The sequence below is a fragment of the Alosa alosa genome, chromosome 2 (assembly GCF_017589495.1).
Source record: "Alosa alosa isolate M-15738 ecotype Scorff River chromosome 2, AALO_Geno_1.1, whole genome shotgun sequence".
Lineage (NCBI taxonomy): Eukaryota > Metazoa > Chordata > Actinopteri > Clupeiformes > Clupeidae > Alosa > Alosa alosa.
The window spans coordinates 9,234,090-9,257,886 of record NC_063190.1 but is presented as its reverse complement, the minus strand read 5'-3'; the positions used below and the strand labels follow the sequence as shown (position 1 = coordinate 9,257,886).

The 23,797-nt window shown below is 40.5% G+C and overlaps 2 protein-coding genes across 2 annotated transcripts; one reads left to right on the top strand and one right to left on the bottom strand.

Moving 5' to 3' along the window:
- The first annotated feature begins 9 nt into the window (after nt 1–9).
- On the top strand, nt 10–6,660 carry LOC125309261 (palmitoyltransferase ZDHHC15A-like). Its single transcript, XM_048266052.1, has 10 exons — nt 10–591; nt 787–813; nt 965–1,059; nt 1,549–1,669; nt 2,168–2,237; nt 3,087–3,119; nt 3,228–3,348; nt 3,599–3,734; nt 3,978–4,104; nt 6,654–6,660. Exons 1-10 carry the CDS (start codon nt 474–476, stop codon nt 6,658–6,660), a joined length of 855 nt encoding a protein of 284 aa, XP_048122009.1. The 5' UTR covers nt 10–473.
- Nucleotides 6,452–17,664, bottom strand: LOC125286604 (uracil phosphoribosyltransferase homolog). Its single transcript, XM_048231806.1, has 7 exons — nt 17,226–17,664; nt 9,076–9,118; nt 8,405–8,474; nt 8,194–8,256; nt 7,950–8,111; nt 7,701–7,799; nt 6,452–6,904 (listed from the first exon to the last, which is right to left on the bottom strand). The coding sequence occupies exons 1-7, from the start codon at nt 17,489–17,491 to the stop codon at nt 6,798–6,800; spliced, it is 810 nt and encodes a 269-aa protein (XP_048087763.1). The 5' UTR covers nt 17,492–17,664; the 3' UTR covers nt 6,452–6,797.
- Between the last annotated feature and the right edge of the window lie 6,133 nt (nt 17,665–23,797).

Here is a 23,797-nt window from a genome sequence, read left to right as displayed (position 1 = left end):
ACAGTGACAGTTTTTTTAATGATATGATTTTCATATAGATTATTTCAGAAGCGACAAACTGCGCCCATGGCTATGGGATAGCACCTGATAGCCCACCATTGCCAACTGATTTAATAAAAAATAGGAGCCTATGCTAATGTTTTTCGCTTTCATTGAATGTTTAATTCCTTCGAGGTCGACTTTCACATTAGCCTAATTTAGTACTTAACCATGAACATAGTCGTGTTTTTTGAATGTTTAAAACGTTTCCAATATTAGGAAAGTCCTTCTAAATGTAGCCCATATTGTGGATGAAGAGTTCTGGAAACCTCTCAAGTGACATCCAACTACTCTGATTCAATCTGCCGGTAGGAGGCGGTTGTCGCACCAGATGCAACACCTGTTTGCCTGCGTGGATAAAACAGAACGCCGAAAGATGCAGGTGTCAAACGTTCAGGTGTTGTCGCAGATACTATACCAAACCGTGTCTGGTTATGGCCTTACGTGCAACATTTAGACGATGTGTTTCGGTGCTGTCGTGGATCCCTGTTATAATCCTCACAATTGGGGTCGTGTGGTCATATTACGCGTATGTGGTTCAGCTCTGCCTCAGTAAGTAGTCTAGCTAATTTTGTCAAAACGGATTCTTATTTTCTCGTTTAAGAATAGCTATTTTTGTTTTATTTTTTTACAGGCCTATTTTGTGTAGGCCTATTTGTGAGGGGAAATTGGTTATTTAAGAGTAGACCCAGAAAATTCAGAGGACAAGCAAACTTACTAAACCACTTTTTATTCTCTCTCTTGCAGTCACCCTGACAGGCACAGCAAGAAAGGGTACAGGGTGACTTCTGTCAACGTTTTGTGTGACTGACTTTTGCCTTCCCATTTTTTGTTTTGTTATTATAACACTAATTTAAAGGCATTCATGTGTTTTAAATTCTGTCACTTCCTCCTTTTCTTTCCACCTTGGGAATATGTTCACCAGTGATACATCTCTTGATGTTCCATGTTTGTTTTGGGATGTTCTCCTGGGCATTTTGGAGGTCTGTATTCACCACCCCATCCTCACCGTCACGAGGGGTAAAACCAGCAAGCTGTTTGTTCAGTGCTCTTGTGTGTTACTCATAATTGAAAATACACCTATAACAACAGTACATAAGAACCTGAATGTTTTGAGGACCGCTTTGATCGTGGCCTGCTAGAAGGTTAATTTAGCTCATACCTCATATCAAGGGTGTTACTGTGGTTTCAATATTGGGGGGATATCCATCCTCTCACATTGTCCTGTAAGACCTATTGTACATAATATCACAGTGAGTGTAGATGAGGCAGTGGTTAGATAACTCATACAGCAAAGTTAATGCTTCATACATACACTTCATACCTCATAGCCAATGCTGCATTTGAAAGTGAAACTAAATGTCTAACACTAGGGTTTAAATGTGTACCACTCTGGTGTGGTATGTGCTTGTGATGGAGAGACAGACAAATAGTTTAAGACCCCACTCTATTACACTCCTTTCTGTCCAAAGATAAAAAATAAAAAAAAGAAACATTGTGTTTGTCCAGTTCCAGCTCTCTCTGTCGGACAGGCAGCGCTACGCAGAGCAGGAGACTCCAGAGGCTCAGAGACGGGTTCTCCTGGAGATCTCACAGAAGCTGCCGGTGCATTCGCGCTCAGCCTCCGGAGGTGATCACTAACACTGAAGTCTTTTAAGCGCACTAGAAAAGGGTCACATCCCTTGATAATATCATTAATTCCACACTGAAGCGGTTCGATAATAGAGGTTCAGTCAAGAAGGGGCTTTGAAAGGGGACTATCATAAACTCTGTGTTGCCTGTCTTTAGGCTTTACAAAACTGAAATGGTCAGTTCTCAACTCTGAAGATATTCTAGGTTGTCTAGATACTGTGTGCGTGCGTGTGTGTGTGCCTGTGTGTTTGTGTGCATCTGTGTGCGTGTGTGTGGCCCTCTGAGATGAATAAAGCACTCAGGATGCTATTCTTTCCATTTTGCTAATTAAGATTTTGGTTTAAGGGCCCTATGCCTTAAAGATGAAGACCTTAGTTGGGAATATATAGATGCTTGTAATTGTCTTTTTGCGTGTGAGGTGAGATCTTGCTGTTACTTGTTGTCCAGTGACTTGCTAGAATTGTGTGTGTGTGTGTGTGTGTGTGTGTGTGTTCAGCGATCAGGTTCTGTCGTCATTGCCAGTTGATTAAATCAGACCGCTGCCACCACTGTTCAGCTTGCCAAATGTAAGAGCCCTGCTGTGTTAGTGTCGGTGTGCTGTGCACCTTCACATGCATGTGGTGTGTCTAGGCCTATTTGTGTGTATACGTGTGTGAGATTAGGGGAGTGTGAATTAGAATGCATGTCTTCCTATCTTCTCAACTCCTACTTTGCTCACATTAAGAAGTGAGTAACCAAATACTTTGTCTGTGTTTGTTGGTGTGTGTGTCTGTCTCTGTCTATCTGTGTGTGTGTGTGTGTGTGTGTGTGTGTGTGTGTGTGTGTGTGTGGAGAGTTACTGGGTGCAGGATAATTAGCCAAGGAAGTGTTTGGTCACATTTATTTGAGTGGTCAGCTGGAATGCTGAATTTCAGCTAGAGGTGTCAAGTGTCCTGTGGTTAACAGGTTGTGTAGCGTGCTGTGGATGTGCATGTTTGGTTGTGTCTGATTACACCTTGTGGCCACTGCTCTGATTGTTATTCATTAATGAGATTTTATTTACTGCAGCAGGAGGTGCTCTTCATGGACCCTGTAACTGGCATGTTCACTTGAACAGTATATCCATATGTTTTTTCAACCTCTTTTGTGTATGCCCACGTAGGAGGACAATAATAAGTGATCTGAATGTCCAAATTGAATGAGTCAAATAATTGTATAAAAGTTATCCCAGACCCACCATGATTCTGACACCACTATGAATCCTAAAGTTTATATTTTCATTCACAATTTATGCTTCATTATTGCAATTTATGCAATAATGATTCATTTAGGTGATGGCATTGTGTAGTACTCAGAAAAGTTCTGTGGTACATGTTAATTACCAAAAGTGTAATTCTAGACTAATGACAGTGGTCACTGTTTGCTGTCCATCTCAGGTGTGTACTTAAAATGGATCACCACTGTCCATGGTAGGTGAGTTTATAAGTCTGTGTGCTGTGTTCAACACTTAAGTCCTTCAGTTTGTATGCAGCTCTGCAGACTATAGTCCTATCAAAGTCTGTCTGTCTGTTTTTCAGGCTGAACAACTGTGTAGGATTCTCCAACTACAAGTTCTTCCTCCTCTTTCTGGCTTTCTCTCTGCTCTACTGCCTTTTTATTGTTGCCACAGTCGCACCCTACTTCGTCAAGTTCTGGCTGGTGAGCATGGCGTGTTTGGGCTTTGTGTGTGGGTTGCGGGAAGGAGCAGTGTTTGTAAGAGTACACAAACCAAGCATCTTTTTGGATGCAGCCTTTTAGGTTGACAGGGGCTATTGGTAAATCCTTAATAAAGTTAACAAATCCATTCGGTTTGGTTAAATTCAAACACCCTATTGCCACTTGTTTGAATATGCCAAGGCCTTTTTTCTTTTGACTTTCTCCGCTTGTGTTCTATGTTGGTCTCTTGTAGGGTCCGTTTTTGAACCACTCGACAGTGAAAGTGCACGTGCTCTTCCTCATGGTGGTGTCGCTGATGTTTGCCATCACACTGTCCTTTATACTTGGCTTTCACTGCTGGCTGGTCATCAAGAACAAGACCACTGTTGGTAATAACACAGCACCTTTGACCAAGCAAAATGGATGCATAGACAGAAGCAGGAGCACCAGGAGAGGACCTTGTTAATTTAATGGAGTTTAGCTTGTCATGTCTGATGCAAATAAATGACAAATGCCAGTGCTGCTGCGTAAAATTGATTAGTTTGCAGTCACACTTGTTAGCATTAATTTCCAATTTTATGGTGATTTCAATTATGTTGAAAAAATGTTTCCAACTCTCTCTCTTATGTCAGAGTGGTTGTCAGCTCCTTTCTTTTCCTATGGACCTGACCGAAGAGCTTTTGATGTAGGCCTGAAGCCCAATGTATTGCAGGTGTTTGGATCACAAAGAAGATTTTGGCTGTTACCTGTTTTTAGCAGGTCAGTTTGTGTTGGCTGTGACTGTTACTATGTGATATCATGGCCGAACAATTAAGATTTATTATTGTTGTTGTTGTTTTTCCATGCAGTCATGGCGATGGGCAGGTCTTCCCTCTGAGGAGGAAGCTTTTGCTCCCTTACACTCATGGCGTACAATTAAATGGATACTGGAAGGAGGCAGGGACACGTATAGGTAACGAGTTTTAATGAATAGTATATTTATAAAAGGCAGAATCAAAGTTAAACAGTAATATTATATAATGGCAGATTTTCAACAACCTTAACCATCTAAATAGAATGTTTTCAATAACCCATTGCCAGTCTTGACCGGTCTTTTATTTTAAAAGATGGACTAAATTTACTCAAAATTTCTCAAGCTGTCTTAATGTGATCTCCAACCAAGACCCGTCATTAACTTGAGTGTGTGAGGGCTAAGAGTAGAGTTACAGACACATCTCATTTTCTTCCCTCTCTCTCACACACAAACACTCATTCCTCCTGTAAAAAGAACACACAAGCAGACAACTACAAATGTGTATAAAGTGAGTGCTGCTTAAATGTTTGTGAACCCTCAGACATGGTCAGTTGTTTTTTTACAAAACAAATTAAATAACCTTATTTAATGCACCTCCAAAGCCCAATTTGTAAAGTTGACCTTCCAAATAATAGACAGAAACAAAAGAAAGTTATATAGTTTCATTATATATTCAACAAAATCTGGTTTAGTTCACAAAAACATGACATTTGCAAAAGTATGTGAACCCATGTAGTTAATTTCTTGTAGCGCCTCCTTTTGCAACCACTACTTCAACCAAACATCTTCTGTACCCATTAACCAGTGTCTCACATCTGGTTCTGCGGATTTTTGCCTACTCCTACTTGCAGAACTCAGCCAGTTGAGAGGTTGGAGGGTCAACTGGCATGTACTGCCCACTTCAGATCTAGCCAAAACATTTTTATTGAATTGAGGCCTGGACTTTGACTAGGCCAATCAAGAGTTTGAATTCTCTTTATCTTCCAGATGCTGCCATCGAGGTCAGTAACTCGAGGTGATCTGTGGGCTGGCTTTTACCCAATTTATTTTCTTTCTGGAGCATCTTGTCATACATTTGATGGGCATCCACCTCTAGGAAATGTTGCTGTGATGTTGAATGCCCTCCATTTGCAGTGGATAAATGGAGCTGGAATCTTTTAAAGAGGGTATTTCCCTACCCTCGTCCTTATGTTCTTGGATATCTCCTTTCCTCTTGGTATTGTTGATTCCTGTGGGTATGCCTTGGCACTACAGTGGTTTGGTAGATTTCCTCTCTATTTTAATCATAGTTGCTCAAACCCTTTCCAAAGGAAGACTGTTTTTTATTAATATAATATATGCTATAATTGATTATTTCAACACCCACATATGTTGTACATTAATCAATTATCTACATGACTTTACCAATGCAGCTGGGGCTTCACTTACTTTTGTCCATACATTAATTCCATGTTTCATGATTGTTTTGGCTTAACACAATTTCCTCTAAATAAGTCCATGCATTTGCTAAATATACACACCTGACAATTCATAGTTAAAAACTGGTGATGAAAAAATAAGAAAATAATGATAAAACAATAGAAAACTCCAAACTGTTCAAGGGGTTCACACTTTCAAGCAACACTGTATAACATTAACCATTTCATATTAGCCAAAGGAAAATGTATTTTAATTTAGTGTCTTAAGCCAGAGATGTTGGTGCTCTTCCAGAATGACATTAAAACATTTGTAGTTATCTAAAACCAAGTAGTTATCCATTTTAATCACAGTACATGCAGTCAACACAACAGCTTTTCCTTTCCAGTTACCTGACCTATGGGTTTGTGTGTTGTACTTTTTTTGTTTGTTTTCTCAGGGAAACATTCATCTAACGATTCCTCCGAGTGGATTTGGGACGTGCATCAGTCAGAGGTCAGACCAGATCTCCATGTGGAAGCTGAATTGTATGGCAGTACAACCTCAACCTGTACAACCTCAACCTCGTTAGTATATTGAAACATGTTCCCTCAAAACATTAGACCCATGAATGATCTAGCAGCCAAAGCAGTTACAATTTTAGGCAGACATATCATTTTAAAATACAATATTGTTTTATTACGCATTTAGGATATATATATATATATATATATATATATATATATATATATACTGTAATAAGATGCTGTAGTAAAATAAACATCTGACAGACTGATATCAATAGGCTTTTAGGCTGTAGCTTAGTAGATGCTGATTTCACGTGGAAGTCAGCAATATGTTTCAAACCATTTCTTATGTGAATATAAGTCTGATTAATAAAAAATAATAATGCAAATATTCATTTGTTATTATTTATTCTCTCCCAGTCACCACCAAATGAGCAAGTGGACAGATGAATGTAGTGCAGTAGCACATGCAACAAGTATGCCAGGCCACCAGACTGGAATGTGGTTCTTCGCACTTTTCTTTCTTTTGCCATGGATTTCCAACACACATCTGTTAATGTATATGCAGTTCTGTGTTGTATTGACTTGTGCAGGAACTAGATCTAATTAAGGCAGCAAATCTCAAAAGAGGCTAAAGTCAAACAAAGGAATACGCATAGACACTTTTCTGGCTGACCTGTCACAGCAGCACAGACACTGATAGCAGTCAGTGTGTAACATATTGATGTGGAACGTGGTCAGTCGGTACCAAAGTATCTCTGGCCAAAGTGTGTTGGAGCCACTGTGTGAACTTCCGTTGTCAGTATGGTGATGTCAGGAAACTCCTGAATGATTGATTTTGCACCTGTAGACACAGACACACATGCTTAAAAACATTCCATCTCTTAGAAACCAGGCGGTAGACTAGCACTATCTACAGGCACCAACCAAACTGGCCTGAGCACTTTGCGCAAGCTCCACAATTCTCTCCCAGGGCTTTGACCCTGAAGTAACAGAAGAAGTGTAGTCGTCTACCTTTGGATAACACCATGACCACAAGGGTGCATAGCATGCATCTCACATAGCACATAGCATGCATCTCATTTGTTAAACAAGTAAAGTGTGCAGCATGTACAAAATATAGAGCTGTGAAGTTGTCTACTCATTCACCACTCGACATGATACCAATTTGCCACAAGCTAAATTGTTTGTCAATTGTTTTGGTCTATGATGTGATAAGCCAACCGTTAAAAGCCCAATACTACCAAGCTGTACGGAGGCATATCAGAGTGGAGTCAGACATACTTCAATAAATCTATTCCCCTACCGTGCTTGTCCACTGCTCATGTCCAATTAAATGGCCTAGTCGAACTATAACCGTAACTCGGCTTAACTGTGCATGTAAACATACTGAGGTATGTTTCCCAAAACCATAGTTGCTAACCTGTTAGCAATTTAGTTTGTTTGCGAAGGGAAATTGCATTGCAACCAACAAAGTTGCTAATATTTATTTACTGTCTGGTGCTTCTGTCTCACAGCAGTCTTGATCCTGCTCCTAGGAACCCCAATCACCTCAAACAAGCTTTTTCAATCAAGAGAGACACCTAAAACATGCAGTGCTATCCCGGGGAGCCACTGGACAGGGTCAGGACAGGACGTACCATGTGGTGTAGAAAAAAGGCTGAGGAGAATGATGTGTTTGGCTTGCAGTCTGTGCTCTCGCAGAACTCGGACCGCTTCGATTACAGTGTTTCCTGTGCCTGAAAATGCACCCATGAATACACATATGCGCCACACACACACACACAGACACAGAGCTGATGCTGATTGCACATCTCATGGGCACACACATAGGATACAGACTAATTGACTGATATATTCAAGACAGGAGATCTGATTGGCATACGTACTGAGGATAGGGTACATGAGCAAAACCTTGCGGCGACTGATGTCAGGGGGGAATTTGGAGTAGTAAACTTTGGCTTTCTGGGTCTCCTCGTCGCTCTGGATGAGGATCTTCCCAATGCGGATGGACCGGCAGCAATCCCTCAGACCCTGTTCCATGGCCTCCCCTGCAGAAAAGAGCCCGTACTGCATCACCTGCTCATCCATCATCAGTTCCCATCCACAAAGACCACCCACGAGTGTCCTTACCACTCCTCATGATGCTGACTCCACAGTTACCCTTCTCAAACTTGACGCCATCATATTTGTGCCCTGGAAACCAATAGATGTGGGACATTCATATATATGTGAGGGCGTGTACATTGATAAAGAGCACACTAAAGTGAGGCATGTAGACTACACATTCTTCTCCTGTACTGCCGACTAGTGTTAGAACTCTCCACATGTGCTTAAAACTCACCTGTTGGAGTGGTGACGGTGCACTCACTGTATGGAAGCTGATTGAGTCCTTCTTCAACCACTAACCTGATCTAAAGGCAGATGTTCCATTAAATCACAAAGGTAGGCCTATCATCTCCATACACAATCATTTGAGTACCATTCTAACATTTATTTATAGTGCGTTCATGTGGCTGGGAAGTGGGAAGGTCCCCACATACTCCATACTTCCGAACTGAGAGCGTTCACTTGGCAACAACAAACGGGCTACGTTGCTATTGTTCATAAGCTAGCTAGCCAGAAGGCTAACATCTAGTTCCTCAAAGGTACTCTGGGAAGTACTGTTCAATATCACAATCGCCTGTGCTTATGAGTATAACATAAACAAACAATGAAGTGACTTATTTGGGCATTTGGTCAGTCCATTTTTTATCTTTCACTATGACGTCAAAACATTCTCCTGGGAACTCACAAAGCTCCCACTTCAAAGCCCGAAATTCCCAGTTCAGGTGACGTACCCCCCCCCCCCCCAAACTATAGAATTCTCCCACTTCCCAGGTGCATGAACGCACCATTACCACTGTAAACTACCACATTCTTAAAAGACCTAATTGAATTTCTTTTATAAATTCCACTTTCAACACGTCAGTTACTATTCATCTGAAGCACTAAAAAATGTTGTATTTCACTTACCAGTCTATCTGCACAAAACACGAAATCACCTCTACTGGTCGACCTGAGAGGGAGAAAGTAAGAGAGGAAGAGGTAACCAGTGTTGGGCCTATGGAACACCTCCAGCTGTCATCCTTCATATTCTTTCACACAAACATGCATTTGTGGGCGTTTTTGGGCGGTAACCAGGTATGCCATGCTGGAGGTGCAAACAAACTGCATCGCCATTGATAAGTCAAGTCAGATTTATTTTTAAAGTGCATTTAACATGCACACAGTGCAATCCAAAGCGCTCCACAAACAAGACACATAACAACAAGACAAAAGATGCCTGGGGGGTATTCCAGAAAGCAGGTTTACTGGCTTAACTGGGTATGTTTAAATATAGCTGTACAGCTCAGCCGGGTATGCATGTTGTCACTAAGTTTGGTTAAGAATGCTGATGGCATTTGGGATAAAATATTTTTTAATAGGCTACACGCTCTCCGACTGGGAGTTTTTGTAGTGTTGGAGACGAGAGCCTATCGGCAAGCTGTCGGTCGGTCGGCAGTAAAGTTTGGTTTTGCGCTTAAAGCAGTTCCTGCGCAACTTCATTCGTTTTCCTGGACACAAACCCACGAGGATCATTAAAGTGTAGTTTCACCAACTGGCAGGTCAGCATCACTTATTAAATTTTCCAAATGTGCACCGAAATGTGTCCAATAGGCTACCCATGCCTTCCGACATTCACCCTTCCGATGATGGAAGGCACTTAAAAAAGTTTAACTTGGCCCACAGCTGCAGGACCCGCGTTAAAATAGAAAATTACATTTGGGATTCTCAAAGAATTCTATGGCCCACTCAATCTGTGACAACTAGGCTAAGCATCATTCAAAGCAGTCAATACAATACGTGATGTCCAGTGAATTATTTAATTGTTCTTTTGACATTAAATAGGCTATCTTAAACATACGCATTTACTCGGTCAGTTTGGCTATTCTCTGCCAAGCAAGGTCTCGGACGCAGGCGCTTAAGTATTGCTCTTTTTTTGTTATTACAGTTCTCTCCTCCTCCGCCTCTTAAAAATACGGTGCTCAATTCCTTTCGCCGGTTTCACTCATGATTTCAACTCTCAATAGATGATGCCTTTATAAGTTCGCCGTGAACGCGCACAACTCTAGGTTATCTAACACAGGGTTGATTGAACTAACTGGTAACCGGTGTTTTGGAACCGACAGCTCGGGTTTAGTCGCCACAGGTTCAGACAACCCAGAGGTTAAGTTTTATCTCAGTGTTTGTTAACCCTTAGAACCCTAAGCTGTTTTTAGGGCATTTTCACTACCTTTATTCATAAGGATTTATTCTGGTCATTGTAAGTGCCACACACACATATTATATATTGTTTTTTTCAGCAGAGTCTAGGCTATCCAGACATCATTTCATGTATTAGTACTAGCATTGATTTTATTTTGATTTTTAAAGAATTAAAATATAAAAATCATATTATAAAAATTCTTATATTTTGACCTGTATCTCACCACAGCAAGCTCATAGCTCTACATGCATTTCATGTGTGTGTAGGGCTGACTGTCCTGAAACGGGCAATATAATTGCCATGTTGGAGGGATACTCTGGGGCTGAGCAATTTACAGAAATATGTGGTGTGTGATTTACGTAAATAAATGCCATTTTTTATTTAGCGATGAAAAATGACCATTCTGCGCTCCATATATTGTGACATGAACTGATCTGACCTGACTTGACCCAAGTTTGCCTGTTAGCATGTGTGACTATGGTGTATGCACTCATGATGATTCTCAACTTTTTACTGCATTGCCATGAACAAAGTAAAAGGCAAAAAGGTGTTTCTTTGTTGAACAAATTGGGATGCAATGTGAGCCTTGAATTGGATGCCATGCAGGAATTTGCTAGGATCTCAAAACCGGATTATGAACATGTTTTGCCATAGAGAAACACACGATAGCGTTGGATTATAAACATGCTTTGCCACAAAAACAGACAAAAACATGGGGTAAGTCCAGCTATATGAAGTTAATATTTTGTTGTCACTTCGTCTGTTTTATAACCCAGAAGGATGCGAGTAATTACTCCGAGAGTAATGGGTGTGCAGCGTTGGTTTGTGTACATGACGTTAATATTTTGCAGTCACTTCGTCTGTTTTTATAAGCCAGAAAGATCGATATCCATGGTACCAATGGATAGCCCTGTTTCTCCTCTTTCATCTGATATGCTTGCCATATCTATGCGATCAAGGGTTCGCGAGTAATTCAAACGAGAGTAATGGGTGCGCAGGTGAACGCAGAGAAGTATAGACTGTAAATATGATGCAATTTGATTTAATTTCATGATTTTTTAAATTTTCATACTTGATCGTACAGACAAGTGCGTAGTCTCTTTGGAAAGCCCCACTTCTTCTCTGTCATGCAATAAAGGTTTTATCTCGTTGCGATGAACAGTCGCGGAGCAATGTAACAGAGAAGAAAGGGTGTGTTTTTTGACGCACTTTGCGTCAATCGGGTTCTAAGGGTTAAACCTCCTTTCTGGAATACCCCTCAGATGGAGCGGCGTAGTCGCCAGCGTACCCATGACACCAAGACAAGACAAATACATTTAAAAAATAACAAATACAAAAAATGCCGGGCGGAGCGGCGTAGTCGCCAGTGTACCCGTGACACCAAGACACACAAGAAAGACAACAAAACAAATAAACAAATAAAAAAAGAAAATATATTTTAAAAGGGGAAAAAGTGATGTTAAAATTAGTCCAATTTCCAAACCAGTTAAAAATGTCCAAGGGCAATGATGATCCGTGAAAACTGCGCACAGAGACGTGTCTTCACAACCGATGCAATGCCAACAAAGTTCTTTAGCAACTGACCAACCCGTTGAATTCACTGGCAGTCTGGAGATAACGTTAACGTTAGAAGGTAGCAGGCTCGGACTGGTAATCTGTACAACCGGGCAAATGCCCGGTGGGCCGGTCCACATGTGGCCGGTGACCTCCGGGATTTTTTTTTTGTTGTTTTTTAGTTATTTAGCCTATTTGCGGCCAGTCATGTAGACCTAGGCTTAGCCTATAAATGCTGTTGCATCCATTTGGATTGGGGGGGACAGGTCAATCATTTTGGCCTCTTCATGACAGGTTCAGTGTGTGTTACGATCGCCCCACTAGTAGATAGTATACACTTGTGTTGATAGCCTAGAGTTAATGTGAATCGCTGACTATAACCAATGTAGAAGATTTGCACCAAATAGGCCTAAAGGCTGTGGTTGTGTTTCTACAACATGTTGGCACAAATCGTAATTTCTGTCAACTGTGACGATCTCCATGCATGTTCAGTAGCCTATATTTTTCCTTTAGTCAAGCAGTGACATGTGGTTTAATCAGTGTTGGGCAAGTTACTTAAAGGTGTAGGTTTTTGAACATTCTAAGTTCCGCAACAATTGAAGGTTCTAAAATTCTATGTTGAATTCAATGAACCCAGATATTCTTTAGAATGTTAATTTCCCAACATTCCCGTCACACCGGTGTGACGGTACTCCTTTAAGGGTTAATCAGTGTTGGGCAAGTTACTTCAAAATCGTAATATATTATGTATTACTTATTACTGTCATTTCAAAGTAATTCATTACATTATAATATTACTGTCTCTGAATTGTAAGGCATTACACTACTGTATTACTTTTAAGTTACTTTTACCAAAATATCTAGAAATATGGATTTGGAATTCTAAATGAAGTTTATTATGCTCAATGCAGCTCATTGCACTTCTAATGGAGGGTGATGTGGTACAACATAATGAGCTAGGCTTAAGGTTACAGTAGAATGCAATAGGTGCAGTGATGGCTCATGATGCAATACAAGGAACAATCATAGCCAGAATTTTGTTTAAAGAAGACAAAAGGTCAAAGTCTGGTCAATTGTGACAGAAATGCTCTAACTTTAGGCTTAGGCCTACTCATTAAAATCAGCAGAGAGCCCACTACCTGTATATGGTAACCCAAAACTTAAAGACATGTCAAGAAAGGCTACACAGTGCAGCTACTGGCCATTTTGGTGCCCTAACTGGTGAAATACAGTATTAACCTAAGTATGTCATCATATGGCCAACTATAAAGATGTAATCTGCCTGTTCCCAGGGATGGGTAGTATTTCTGAAACATTCACGACACAAACGCAAACAACAATGGAGGGAGAGATGCACATTTTATCTATACAGTCATTATTAGAGTTTCAGCTAAACATGACAACATTAAGGTACATTGTACAATCTGTGCTGGCGACAAAGTGCTGTCTAGCTAGACATTCCAAGTCTCCCGAAGTTTTGGAGTCTCCCACGTATTGATAGTGGCTTTCTGACGCCCGCAAATTACATAAAATCTCCCGGAACCTAGAGCGAACAAGAGCACGCAAGCCTGGACTTCCAATCGCGTGTGCATCTGAGTTTAACGCGCACACAACGGAGAGGGAGAGAGAGAGGACTGGTGCGTGTGTCCCTGAAGCGCATCCAAGACAGAGAGCATCCTGGTCTGTTTTGCTAAATCAACCAATCAGTTTTCAGTGTAGGTGGGCTTATATCTCTTTTCTCCCAAACTTAATTAATCAGTTCAGTCAGTGTATCTAGGAACAGGAGCGTCATGGCAAAGTCAGTGCCCCTCAAAAAGGAACATTTAAGACCCATTTCACATCAGACTACACAAAAGTGTACCCAATTCTCATAAGAGTAAAACATAATTATAGTCTTGCACTGCACTGTTTGTAACAGTAACTTTAGCATTGCTCACGGCGGGTTAAATGATTGCAAAAGACTTGTTGAGGTGAGTTTAACAAGTGTAATTTCATTTGCATATTACTCAGGCCTATACTACAGTAGATGGCTAGTTGCCAAGGCTACATGAAAAGGCCAAACTACTACTACAAACTACTATCACCATTTCTATCAATAGGCCTTCCTTATTTGGTGTACTGACTAGACATTACTGAACAAACATCTGAATTTCAGTATCTAAGTAGGTTAGGTTGGGATGTCTGCTATAATATACATTGTTGACATTACTGTTAAAATGCACTTCATTAAAATTTCACTTCGTATTGGCAAAACCGGTTATCATTTTCATGTTGAGGCGGTGGGGGTGTTGTCGGCAGCTGCTGAAAGTAACTAATAAAGTAACTTGTAATCTAACTTAGTTACTTTTAAAATCAAGTAATCAGTAAAGTAACTAAGTTACTTTTTAAAGGAGTAATGAGTAATCAGTTTACTTTTTCAAGGTAACTGTGGCAACACTGTTTATAATATTGCTATAATACCTTTGTTAGTAACAGTCGATACTGTTGCTTGCATCAAATCGTGCATTCGCATTTAGTGCACATCTATAGGCTTAACATGAGTTCTAAGCGTCTTTGTATGCTCATATCTGACTTCACTATGAATGCATTTATTTATGTTGTAAGACATGTAAAATAAATGAATGACACCGGCACTACGCACAAATTAATGTAAACTTACACCGCACTTCCCTAATAACTTAAGTTCTCTCGCATCACTGACAGTAGCTAGAATGCATAAAAAACCACAGGGAAAAACAGTGTTCAGTCCACCAAGTCATAAGCTATCAGCGCTGAGCAGCACCAGTTGTGATATTTATCCTACGGAGTGAAATCGTAGGTAATGTCATGTATGAAAACTAGTATTGTTAGGCAATACTATAAGTGTCAAGTCCAGGGCAGCTGAGGTGTGGCGATGACATCATCGATACGCAAGTAGGATGTGCGGTTTACAAAAGGGCTACGGTTTCAGATTTTTCCACTCTGGGATCTGAGGGGTATTTCACAAAACCTAGATAAGGGATTAAGCTGGGATTTTTAGGTTATCCTGGATGAATTTAGCCTTGACTTGGTTTTACAAAAGAGATGGCACATAAATTACCATGGGGATTTATTCTCTGCACCTAGCCTGGTCCCGACCAGGCTAACAGCCAAGCTAAGTTAATTCTAATGGTAATTATGTCGTCTTATTGATTCAGCTAGCTGTCATTCACATCAGACCTCCGTGCTCATTTTTAAGGAGCTTTATTCCATTTATAAACTATTTGCTAAATGTATTTGCACGCAAAACAAAACAGATAGTCTGCCTACTACCATATGGTTATTATTTTAGTAGCCTTATAATTAACATAGGCCTAGGTACTCATTGTTTGCTTATTTTATTGATAGACGTTTGATGAATAGCCTACTGTAGTTGATTGGAAGTGGAGGGGAAAGTTTTCGAAGGTATTTTCAACTATAATATTAAGGTAGGCTATATCATACTATGTGCATATTTGCAGTGGCAAGCGCTTTCATAATGACGTTGTGTGCCGAGACAAGGAAGCACTCACACTGGGTGCATACATAAATTTGCATTCAGTTGGTCTACCACGCCTACTCCTGCTGTTTTACAGGAATAGCCATGATTCCCCATTCCAAAAAGGACAACTTTACTTCATTGTTAGTCTATATCAAAAAGCGGTTATTCACTTTGTGTGAATGACGCAATTTTCCCGTCTTTTTTATTCCAACCGCGGGCACTTTGGAGCAGAAACGAGAATGTGCACACATTCTGATTTACTTACACCTGGCTTGACATAGTCGCTCCTACTCATCCTGGATTGGCATTAAGTTGAGCATTCCTAGTTGAGCTAGGATGACCAGACAACACTATGTCAAACCTCTTTTTATCACTTATCTTGGATGTCTTAATTTTGCCTTTGTGAAATACCCCTCAGGTTTCAAAAAAGTGCGGTTTCGGTCAGTGCGTTTAGGCTACCCAAAAAGCGTCTCCGTGTGGACAGGCCCTTGGCGTTTTTGTCACTTGAAAGCTGCATATCTTTCTTTCACAAGCGTCTTACACTATATTTTAAGCAAATACAGTTGTTTATTTAGGATTAGTGAGTGTATGTTTTAACCTTTGTTGTGGCATCCGTGTTTGTCACACATTCCGACGGCAAAGCACATGAACACTTGCTGTGGGAAAAACAAAGTTGCCACAGGGCCGGTCCTTGTCATTCCGAAGTGCCATGAATGCACCATTACTCCAGTCTATATCATACCTGTCAACACTCCCGTTTTTCCCGGGTTTCTCCCGTATTTCAAGGTCATCTCCCAGCACCCTCCCGTTTTGTTATTTCTCCCGGAAAACTCAATTTGCATGGCCATCAAACTTCATTTTAAAATCATTGATGCATTGAGGTTGCCAGATTGTGTATGAAATACAGCCTACACATACACGATCACTTAGTTTCAATTTCAACCGTTCTGTCATAGGCTAAAACCTGGCAACTCAAAACCCATAAGGAAGCGGGTGCCAACTGCGCAGCCTGAGTCTCGTCGTAAGCAAGCGGGTTAGATGAATGGCCTACTCCAGAGCTGTTGTGAAATTGTTGGGAATTTAATTGATTAACACATCACATAAACTGTTATTGAGTGTTGTTGATACACTGAACTTGTTCCCTCGGAACCAAATCTGACAGCAAGCAGCTTTGGAGTTTTGGAAGTAGGCTGCAGGCAGGCAGCTGGTGGATACTGGCATGCGTAAGGTAATGGTAAGGTAAAAGCAACGACCGAAATTAAGTTAAAACACGTGTATGAAATGTATTAAATATGCAAACACAGATCCGGTATAAACACTGACTTCGTGATGCCTCCCTGAAATGACTTTTTGCAAGTTGGGATGTCTGAAATGTTGACAGGTATGGTCTATATTTTTTTTACGTTAATCACTCCTATGATGTATTACTATTGCCTATCCAAAGCAAAGCGCCTATTTCGAAGTTAACTGATGGTCAAATCAACCCAAAATCCGATGTTTGCACCACCAGGTGGTCTGTGGCGTAACTGTGAAAGAATTACCGGTATACTGGTCTCTTCACACAACAAAACAGAAGCGGACCTAGTTTACAAGATTACCCAAAGACATTTCGTTATCATTAGCTAGGCTTTAGAAACAATTAATTGGCGTTGATGCTATTTTCAGCATCTTGAATCTAATCTTGATCAGATAAATTTCTATTGATAGGCCTACACTAGCCCTAAAAAAACAGTAACAGTTAGGCAATTCATCAGCTGCATACGTTCCAAGGCCAATAGGTTAGAAGGAAATGCATGGTATGGTTGAGGGCTTGGTTGAACCTACTTATCTCGTATGATGGTCTGTAGTTCTCGTATTTGGTCATTCAGTGGAAGGAGCTTCAACTGTGGTCCGATCAGACACTGCGCTTCGCTACTTAATGTCAAGGTGTCGTTATGTTGTCCGTTATCTCCGTCGGTGAACGCTTCCGATTGGAAGCCGCTACTGCTGAACTGTACTTGTTTAGCCGCGTGCTCTTGACTGTCATTTGCGTTATTGTTCATCTGCTGGTTATGGCAAAGCATTGTGTTTTCGTTGAAATATGTTTCCATAGAACAAAAAAACACCACGAAGCTAGGAATCTGCTACTAGGCTACCAACAACTGTAAATGTAATTCACGACGCAAACGTACATTCCCCTTGCCATCCCTGAAAATGTTCCGATCTTGAGTTTATTTAATCCGCATGACGTTGAAGTTACAGGAACAGTTAACTAGCACAGGACGTTGAGTCATTTCTGAGTCTGATGTCTGATTGGTCAGAAGAATGGTCCATCTAAAGGTGGGTGACGGCAACAACAGACAACAAGGGTAAAAAGTTTGAACCTTCGCCGACTAGTGGATATATCTTAGATCTGCAGGTAGTCGAGAACCGACAGGTGCATGATTCCATCTGTATTTCTCGAACAGTCAGGGCCGGACTGGGACAAAAAAATCGGCAAAATTTGGCCCAAGCGGCCCTCCAATCAGTCAGCCACCCACTAATACACAATCCTGACAGTAGCCTACACATAAATATGCGTATCTTTTGAACTAGCCTAAGTGCAGTGGAGCACTGAAAGTGGACAAGTAGGCCTACTCACTAGCTATCTGACTCACTGGTGATCAGAGGTGGCCAGGGAGCACATAATCTCCTGTAGCATACAAATACAAACTGTGAAAAGGGCTCTGCTAGAATTCAAAGTCTAGGCCTCATTTCAAATTATTCAATACTATACAATGCCAAATTGGTAACTGCACCTAGGCTACTGTAAAGAGCTAAATTACCCAGATTGTGTTAGGCCTAACTGTAATCTATAATCTTAACAGTAGGAGAATTTAAACCTAACACAAAATAAATATAGGGAAACTTTGTTGCCTGTTGCTGTAAATACACCACTCTAAGTCAAATGTAAAATTCTATGACTTTTACCTGACGAAAAACTCTTAATTTCCATGACCTACTGTATAATGAATGGTAGGCTACATTGAAAATACCGGTACTTCACCGACCAAAGCTTTCAGATCAGCCACATAGTGTTCTAGAATCGATTACTTGTTTTAGAGCTGTCAAGAATAAATGGCCATTTAAAAAACAAGGTAGGGCACAACCACTCAAGCAGCCAGTAACGATAAAAGATAATGATTATCCTGATAAACACCAATGCTGCCTGGAAATATATTTGTATTTAATGTATTTTTAATTAGATTTGTGAAGTGTCAAATTCCCTGACTTTCATGTCTGGAATAGACTTGATTAAAATTCAATGATATTTCAGAAATGCCATGACCCGTGGGAACCCTGTAAATATGTCCCCCCCTATAAAACCTTCATTGCTGGTAAATTTTAGTACAGTATAGCTAGATGAACTCATTTCACTTTGATGTCTTTTAGTAGGCTATCGTATGTAGCCTAGGCTAGCTTAGTTTAGGGGCGAACTGGCAATCTGGCATACTGGGCGTTTTCCCGGTGCCAAAATACATTAAGTATTTCCAGGCAGCATTATCAAGATCATTAGCTTTTATTGTTAGGCTACTGGCTGCTTGAGTGGTTGTGGTTAGCCCTAAGTTGTTTTTTCAATGCCCATTTAGTCCTTTCCAGCTCTGCTTGATCTCAACCCATCCTTTTTGTCCTTTTTGAACACAGTTCAAACATCCAGTTTTGTTTCATGGTCCAGGCTGGACCAGGCTGTTTTTGTTGCAGTTTTTGGAGCCTGGGCTGTCCACAGGGACTGCATTTTTTATATATATATATATATATATAGTGTATTCAGGGGACAGGCAGCTAGTGTATCATGAGGAAATGTTTGCTGTATGTGACAAAAAATGTTCTAGCTCAGAAACTGCGTACAAGACTTAAATAACCTTTAAATTTTATATTCTATCGGCCTAAAGGTGCGTCAGCCCACTGGCAAAAAAAAACAGATGGCCAGTCCGACCCTGCGAGTGTAACAGAGGTCGTAATTCGTCCGCCGCTCACGGCCCTTGAACCCGCCACCTCAACACTCACCGGCATGGGAGTCGAACGCTCTAACCACTGAGCTAAAAGCCCAGGCTTCCAACTCAGCGGTTAGAAGCGCTCTTAAGGTTAGGGCTGTGAGGATTTACACGGGCAACTAGCACGCTAGCTCAGTTCGCCTCCGTTACACTAGCAGTGTATTGAGGTGGGATTGGGGATTCATTGGTTTTCATTATAGAAAATAAATAAAAATGTAGACTACTGCTCGGCATGTTACTGGTAGTGGTAGGCTTCTTTATCATCAGTATTCCCATTTTTTGGCTTATAGATTAGATTATTTAAACAAGAAATAATATTTCTGCTTTCCTATTTAGTCAGGTTATAGCAACTACCATGACAACACTTAAGACTCATGGGTAGCAAAACTTAGGGATCAATAACGTATCTATCTATCTATCTATCTATCTAGACTACCTACACTGATGTAGGCAATTAACCTTTCAGTTCACTAGAAATCACTTTTCCAAAAGAGCTTTCCACCAAGAAAGCACCGACTGGCAGATTTGTGAACAATAGGTTACCCAAAATCACCAGAACGAAGGTCAATATGCAAAACCATTGACTTCAAAATTAACATTCACTTCTACAACCAGCTGTCAGTGGATGCAAGACCACTGACTTCAGAATGAAGTGACAAAATTTGCTGCCAGCCTGGGGAGTGTCCTGAAGGTAACTTTCTAAATTGAATATCTTCATTCTACACTTTCATTTTGCCTCACTTCTTGTTGAGGACCCTCAGGAAATGGCCTGCTTTACTTGAGGGCAGAGACAGCTATAAATACAGCCCTGGAGCAGAGAGCATTCACCTTCACTGTTAAAATAATAGCCTGGAAGCTTGTATGGTGCATTTTTTAAACAAATACTGAAGGGGACTTGTCCTTAGTACTGAAAACAATGCGCTCAATTCTTGTAATGTTTGTCTTCATAGTATATTGTGGTTTTAATTCCTCAGGGAAATAGTCAAGTGCAGCATCTGTCAAATCTCCATAAGGGCTTTTCCCTCAAGCCTGTATTTCTTCATACTTCTGTTGACTCCTGAACCCTAACCACAGGTGACATAAGACAAGGACTCCACTCCAGATATTCAGGTAGTCCCCTCAAATGTGTTTCAGTGTGCACACACATATGAAATAAGGACCAACAACATGATTAATGGTAGGCTAACTTAATAAGGTTCACATAAGACGTGAGTTGGAGTAATGTGCAGATACGGACACAGTTATAGGATAATGGTTAGTTTACGGTGACGATGAAGCAAACCATAATATGTAAACCTATACAACAAATACAATACAGTGCTTGTTACACTGTAACTAGCCTACACAACACAGTACACAGCCAGTTATCAATATATATATATATATATAGATAGATAGATAGATACTTTATTGATCCCCAAGGGGAAATTCAAGAAATATGGAACAATGCAAAGATTCTAAATTCTAAATGTATGTTGTTATCTCATTCGTCAATATTGTGTGGGTCTGTTTCTCATTACTGATGCTTTGACAGGGTCTTTTGTTGTGTGAGGGTCTTAGTATTTGCAAGTGTTGTTAGTTTGTATGCAACATTCCATTCCATTATGATTAAGTTTAGAAAACTTGGACATAAGTAAAGTGATGGACATGTGCTCAAAAGTGAGAGGCATGTATTAAGCATTACCACAAATGGCTAAGCATTATTTTAACATACTGCACTGCTGCATAAACGATAGTTTCTTGTCTCTAAATTGTGCTTCATGTGGGATTGACATATGGGTTGTGGACATTAGAAGGTGGCCAACACCAAAGCCCCGTCTATTATAGGTGAACAGCCTATAACCTTGACTGACTCCTTTAAATTTCTTGGCTCACATATCAGCCAAATTTGAAATGGGACATTAACCACCCACCTTATCAAAAAGGCAAATCAGAGACTTTATTTCCTAAGACAACTGAAAAAGTTTCATATCAACAAAACCCTTTTGCTGCTCTTCTACAAAGCCATCATTGAAAGCATCATCACATCTTCAATCACTGTCTGGTATGGGAGCTCTGACAGTCGCACCAAGAGGAAATTAGAGAGAGTTGTCACCAAAGCCTCCAACATCACTGGTTGTGACCTTCCATCAGTCCACTCTCTGTATGCTGAACGCAGCTTGAACCGAGCATTCAAGATCATCAGGGACGCCTCACATCCGAGCCATGATCTCTTCCAACTTCTGCCCTCTGGAAGACACTATAGATCTCTGAAGACAGGAACGACGCGCTTCAACAACAGCTTCTACCCTTCAGCAATTAGACTCCTGAACTCCTGAAGATTTGCAACTCTACTTATTTATTTATATTTATTTTTTTATCCCCTCCCGCTATTAAACACCCCCCCCCCCCCCCCAAAAGGACTGAGCTACAAAAAATACCACCAACATTGTTGTGTGACAATTAAAGTTTCTATTCTATTCTATTCTATTCTCAGACTGTGATTCAGCTGCCACAGCACAGGAGTAGACATCTGGCCATTTGAGAAAGTACTTAGACTTAGTATAATTAGGCCTGTCATCCCACTATATTGAGTATGTGCCATTGATTGTTCACCTAAGAGAACAATCAGTTTACTGGAGGAGAAACTGAAACTAGGGCAAATTAAACTTGGTCCTTATTAAATGTGTCTGCATTAGAATAACTTCTTCATACATTAAAGGCACAGTCAGCGATACACAGTTTTATTTTTTGTCACATTCAGCAAACATCTCCTCACGATCAGCCAGACGCCCATCTTGCACTGTCAAACAACTTGGTCTCTGCAGCCTTGGCTCTGAAAACTGGAAAGTGGGGGCAGCCTGTCCCCCAACAAAAATGAAACACTGTGTGGAGTTTCCCTGGAAATACTGAAGGGAGGGGTGAGCTACCTCTCTGGTGTGTTTTGTCTGGTATAATGTACATTGTTTTGGACAAAAGTGTCAGCTAAGAAATTTAAATATAAACATAAACAAACGCAACGTCATGCGCAATCGCTGACTGCACCTTTAAACTGTAGTGTGTGGCTTCTCACAGAGAGCAGAGCACCATTCATACTCAATACTTCTGAACTAAAAGATTAATTTGGCCTAAAGGAATCATATCACTCCAGAAAATCAAAATGGCCTTTGTCAAGGTTGTGTACACTGTTGGTAATTTAGTTGGCATGTGGATCATGTGGCTTATTCAATTAGACTCCAGCTTTATCTGAGTCTTCAGCTCCGTCTGTGGTCCTGCCATTCTTCATGCAGTCACACTCAATCACAAACAGAGGGGCGGTATAATAGTCCAGCTCACTGGCTTTGACAACCTGAAAGTGTGTATCGCAAGTATTATGATTAAAAAACCACAGCACTAGCAAATGCAGCTCATCCACCAGTTATCCATTTAGGGAAATTATAATGATCTCTCAGCAGTGTGTTATGGGGGTTTTGACTCAAACTATGGGTCTTGTTAAAGACTACTGGAAATCATGCCTTGACTTATCTTTCCTGACAATACCTTTGGAATGTAGTTACAATGTTTACAATATTTAAATAAAAAAACAATATTGTGTTATGGTTTATTTAAAAACATATTTAGCTTTTCTTTTAATACATGGGTGGCAATAGATTATTCTCTCAAATTTGTATAAGAAATATCATTAGGATCCATTAACATTGTGTTAATGAATATGTCATTAAGGGTACAAACAGCATGATGTAACCTCTTTACTGTAACAGTAAGAATTCTCCTGGAACTGAAGTTTCTTGCAGATGTCAAATGAACTCTTTGGGTGGAGAAAGACAATTATGCTATAATGTAGCTCTCATTTCAGTGCATGGCCTAGTCAAATTCAGAGATCCAAAATAATACGAGATGATCCACACGCAAGATTCTGTGAATGAGAGCTATCTGGTGTGTGGATGGTGTCTTATTCTTTTGGATACTGATGTGCTGGATCCTGCACCCATACAATTTTGGCCGTGGGATATGTGTGGCCTTCCACTGCTTAAAATTGAGTGATCAAACAATCTAAAATGCAATTTGCATTTGTCTGACAATCAATTGTGGTGCTAAATGGTAAATATTGAGAACCAATTATAAATATGACCTGGTACGTCTGTCTCGACTCTGAATTGGCTGTGAATGTAACTCACAGTTTTTTCACAGTCTTTAGGAGCTATATATTTCAACATGGTGTCTGTGAGGATCTATATTCATCAGGTGCCTCCAGTGGAGGTGCACAAATGAGTTAGCTAAATCACAGTGATGTGCTATAGACCATCAGTCTAGCAATGAATCATTGCAGGCCATTACTCTTGCCTACAGTTTAATGTGTTGGGATTGCAGTGACTCAGTAGTAGTGATGAGAAGAGGGAAGAA

Excerpts from the sequence above, each read along its gene's own strand:
- LOC125309261 (XM_048266052.1), top strand. The coding sequence starts at position 474 with ATGGCCTTACGTGCAACATTTAGACGATGTGTTTCGGTGCTGTCGTGG. Across the intron at positions 814-964 it reads GACAGGCACAGCAAGAAAGG|TGATACATCTCTTGATGTTC; the intron begins GTACAGGGTGAC and ends TATGTTCACCAG. Across the intron at positions 3,120-3,227 it reads ATGGATCACCACTGTCCATG|GCTGAACAACTGTGTAGGAT; the intron begins GTAGGTGAGTTT and ends TCTGTTTTTCAG.
- LOC125286604 (XM_048231806.1), bottom strand. The coding sequence starts at position 17,491 with ATGGAAACATATTTCAACGAAAACACAATGCTTTGCCATAACCAGCAG. Across the intron at positions 8,475-9,075 it reads TGTTTTGTGCAGATAGACTG|ATCAGGTTAGTGGTTGAAGA; the intron begins GTAAGTGAAATA and ends ATCTGCCTTTAG. Across the intron at positions 6,905-7,700 it reads CCTTTTTTCTACACCACATG|GTGCAAAATCAATCATTCAG; the intron begins GTACGTCCTGTC and ends CTGTGTCTACAG.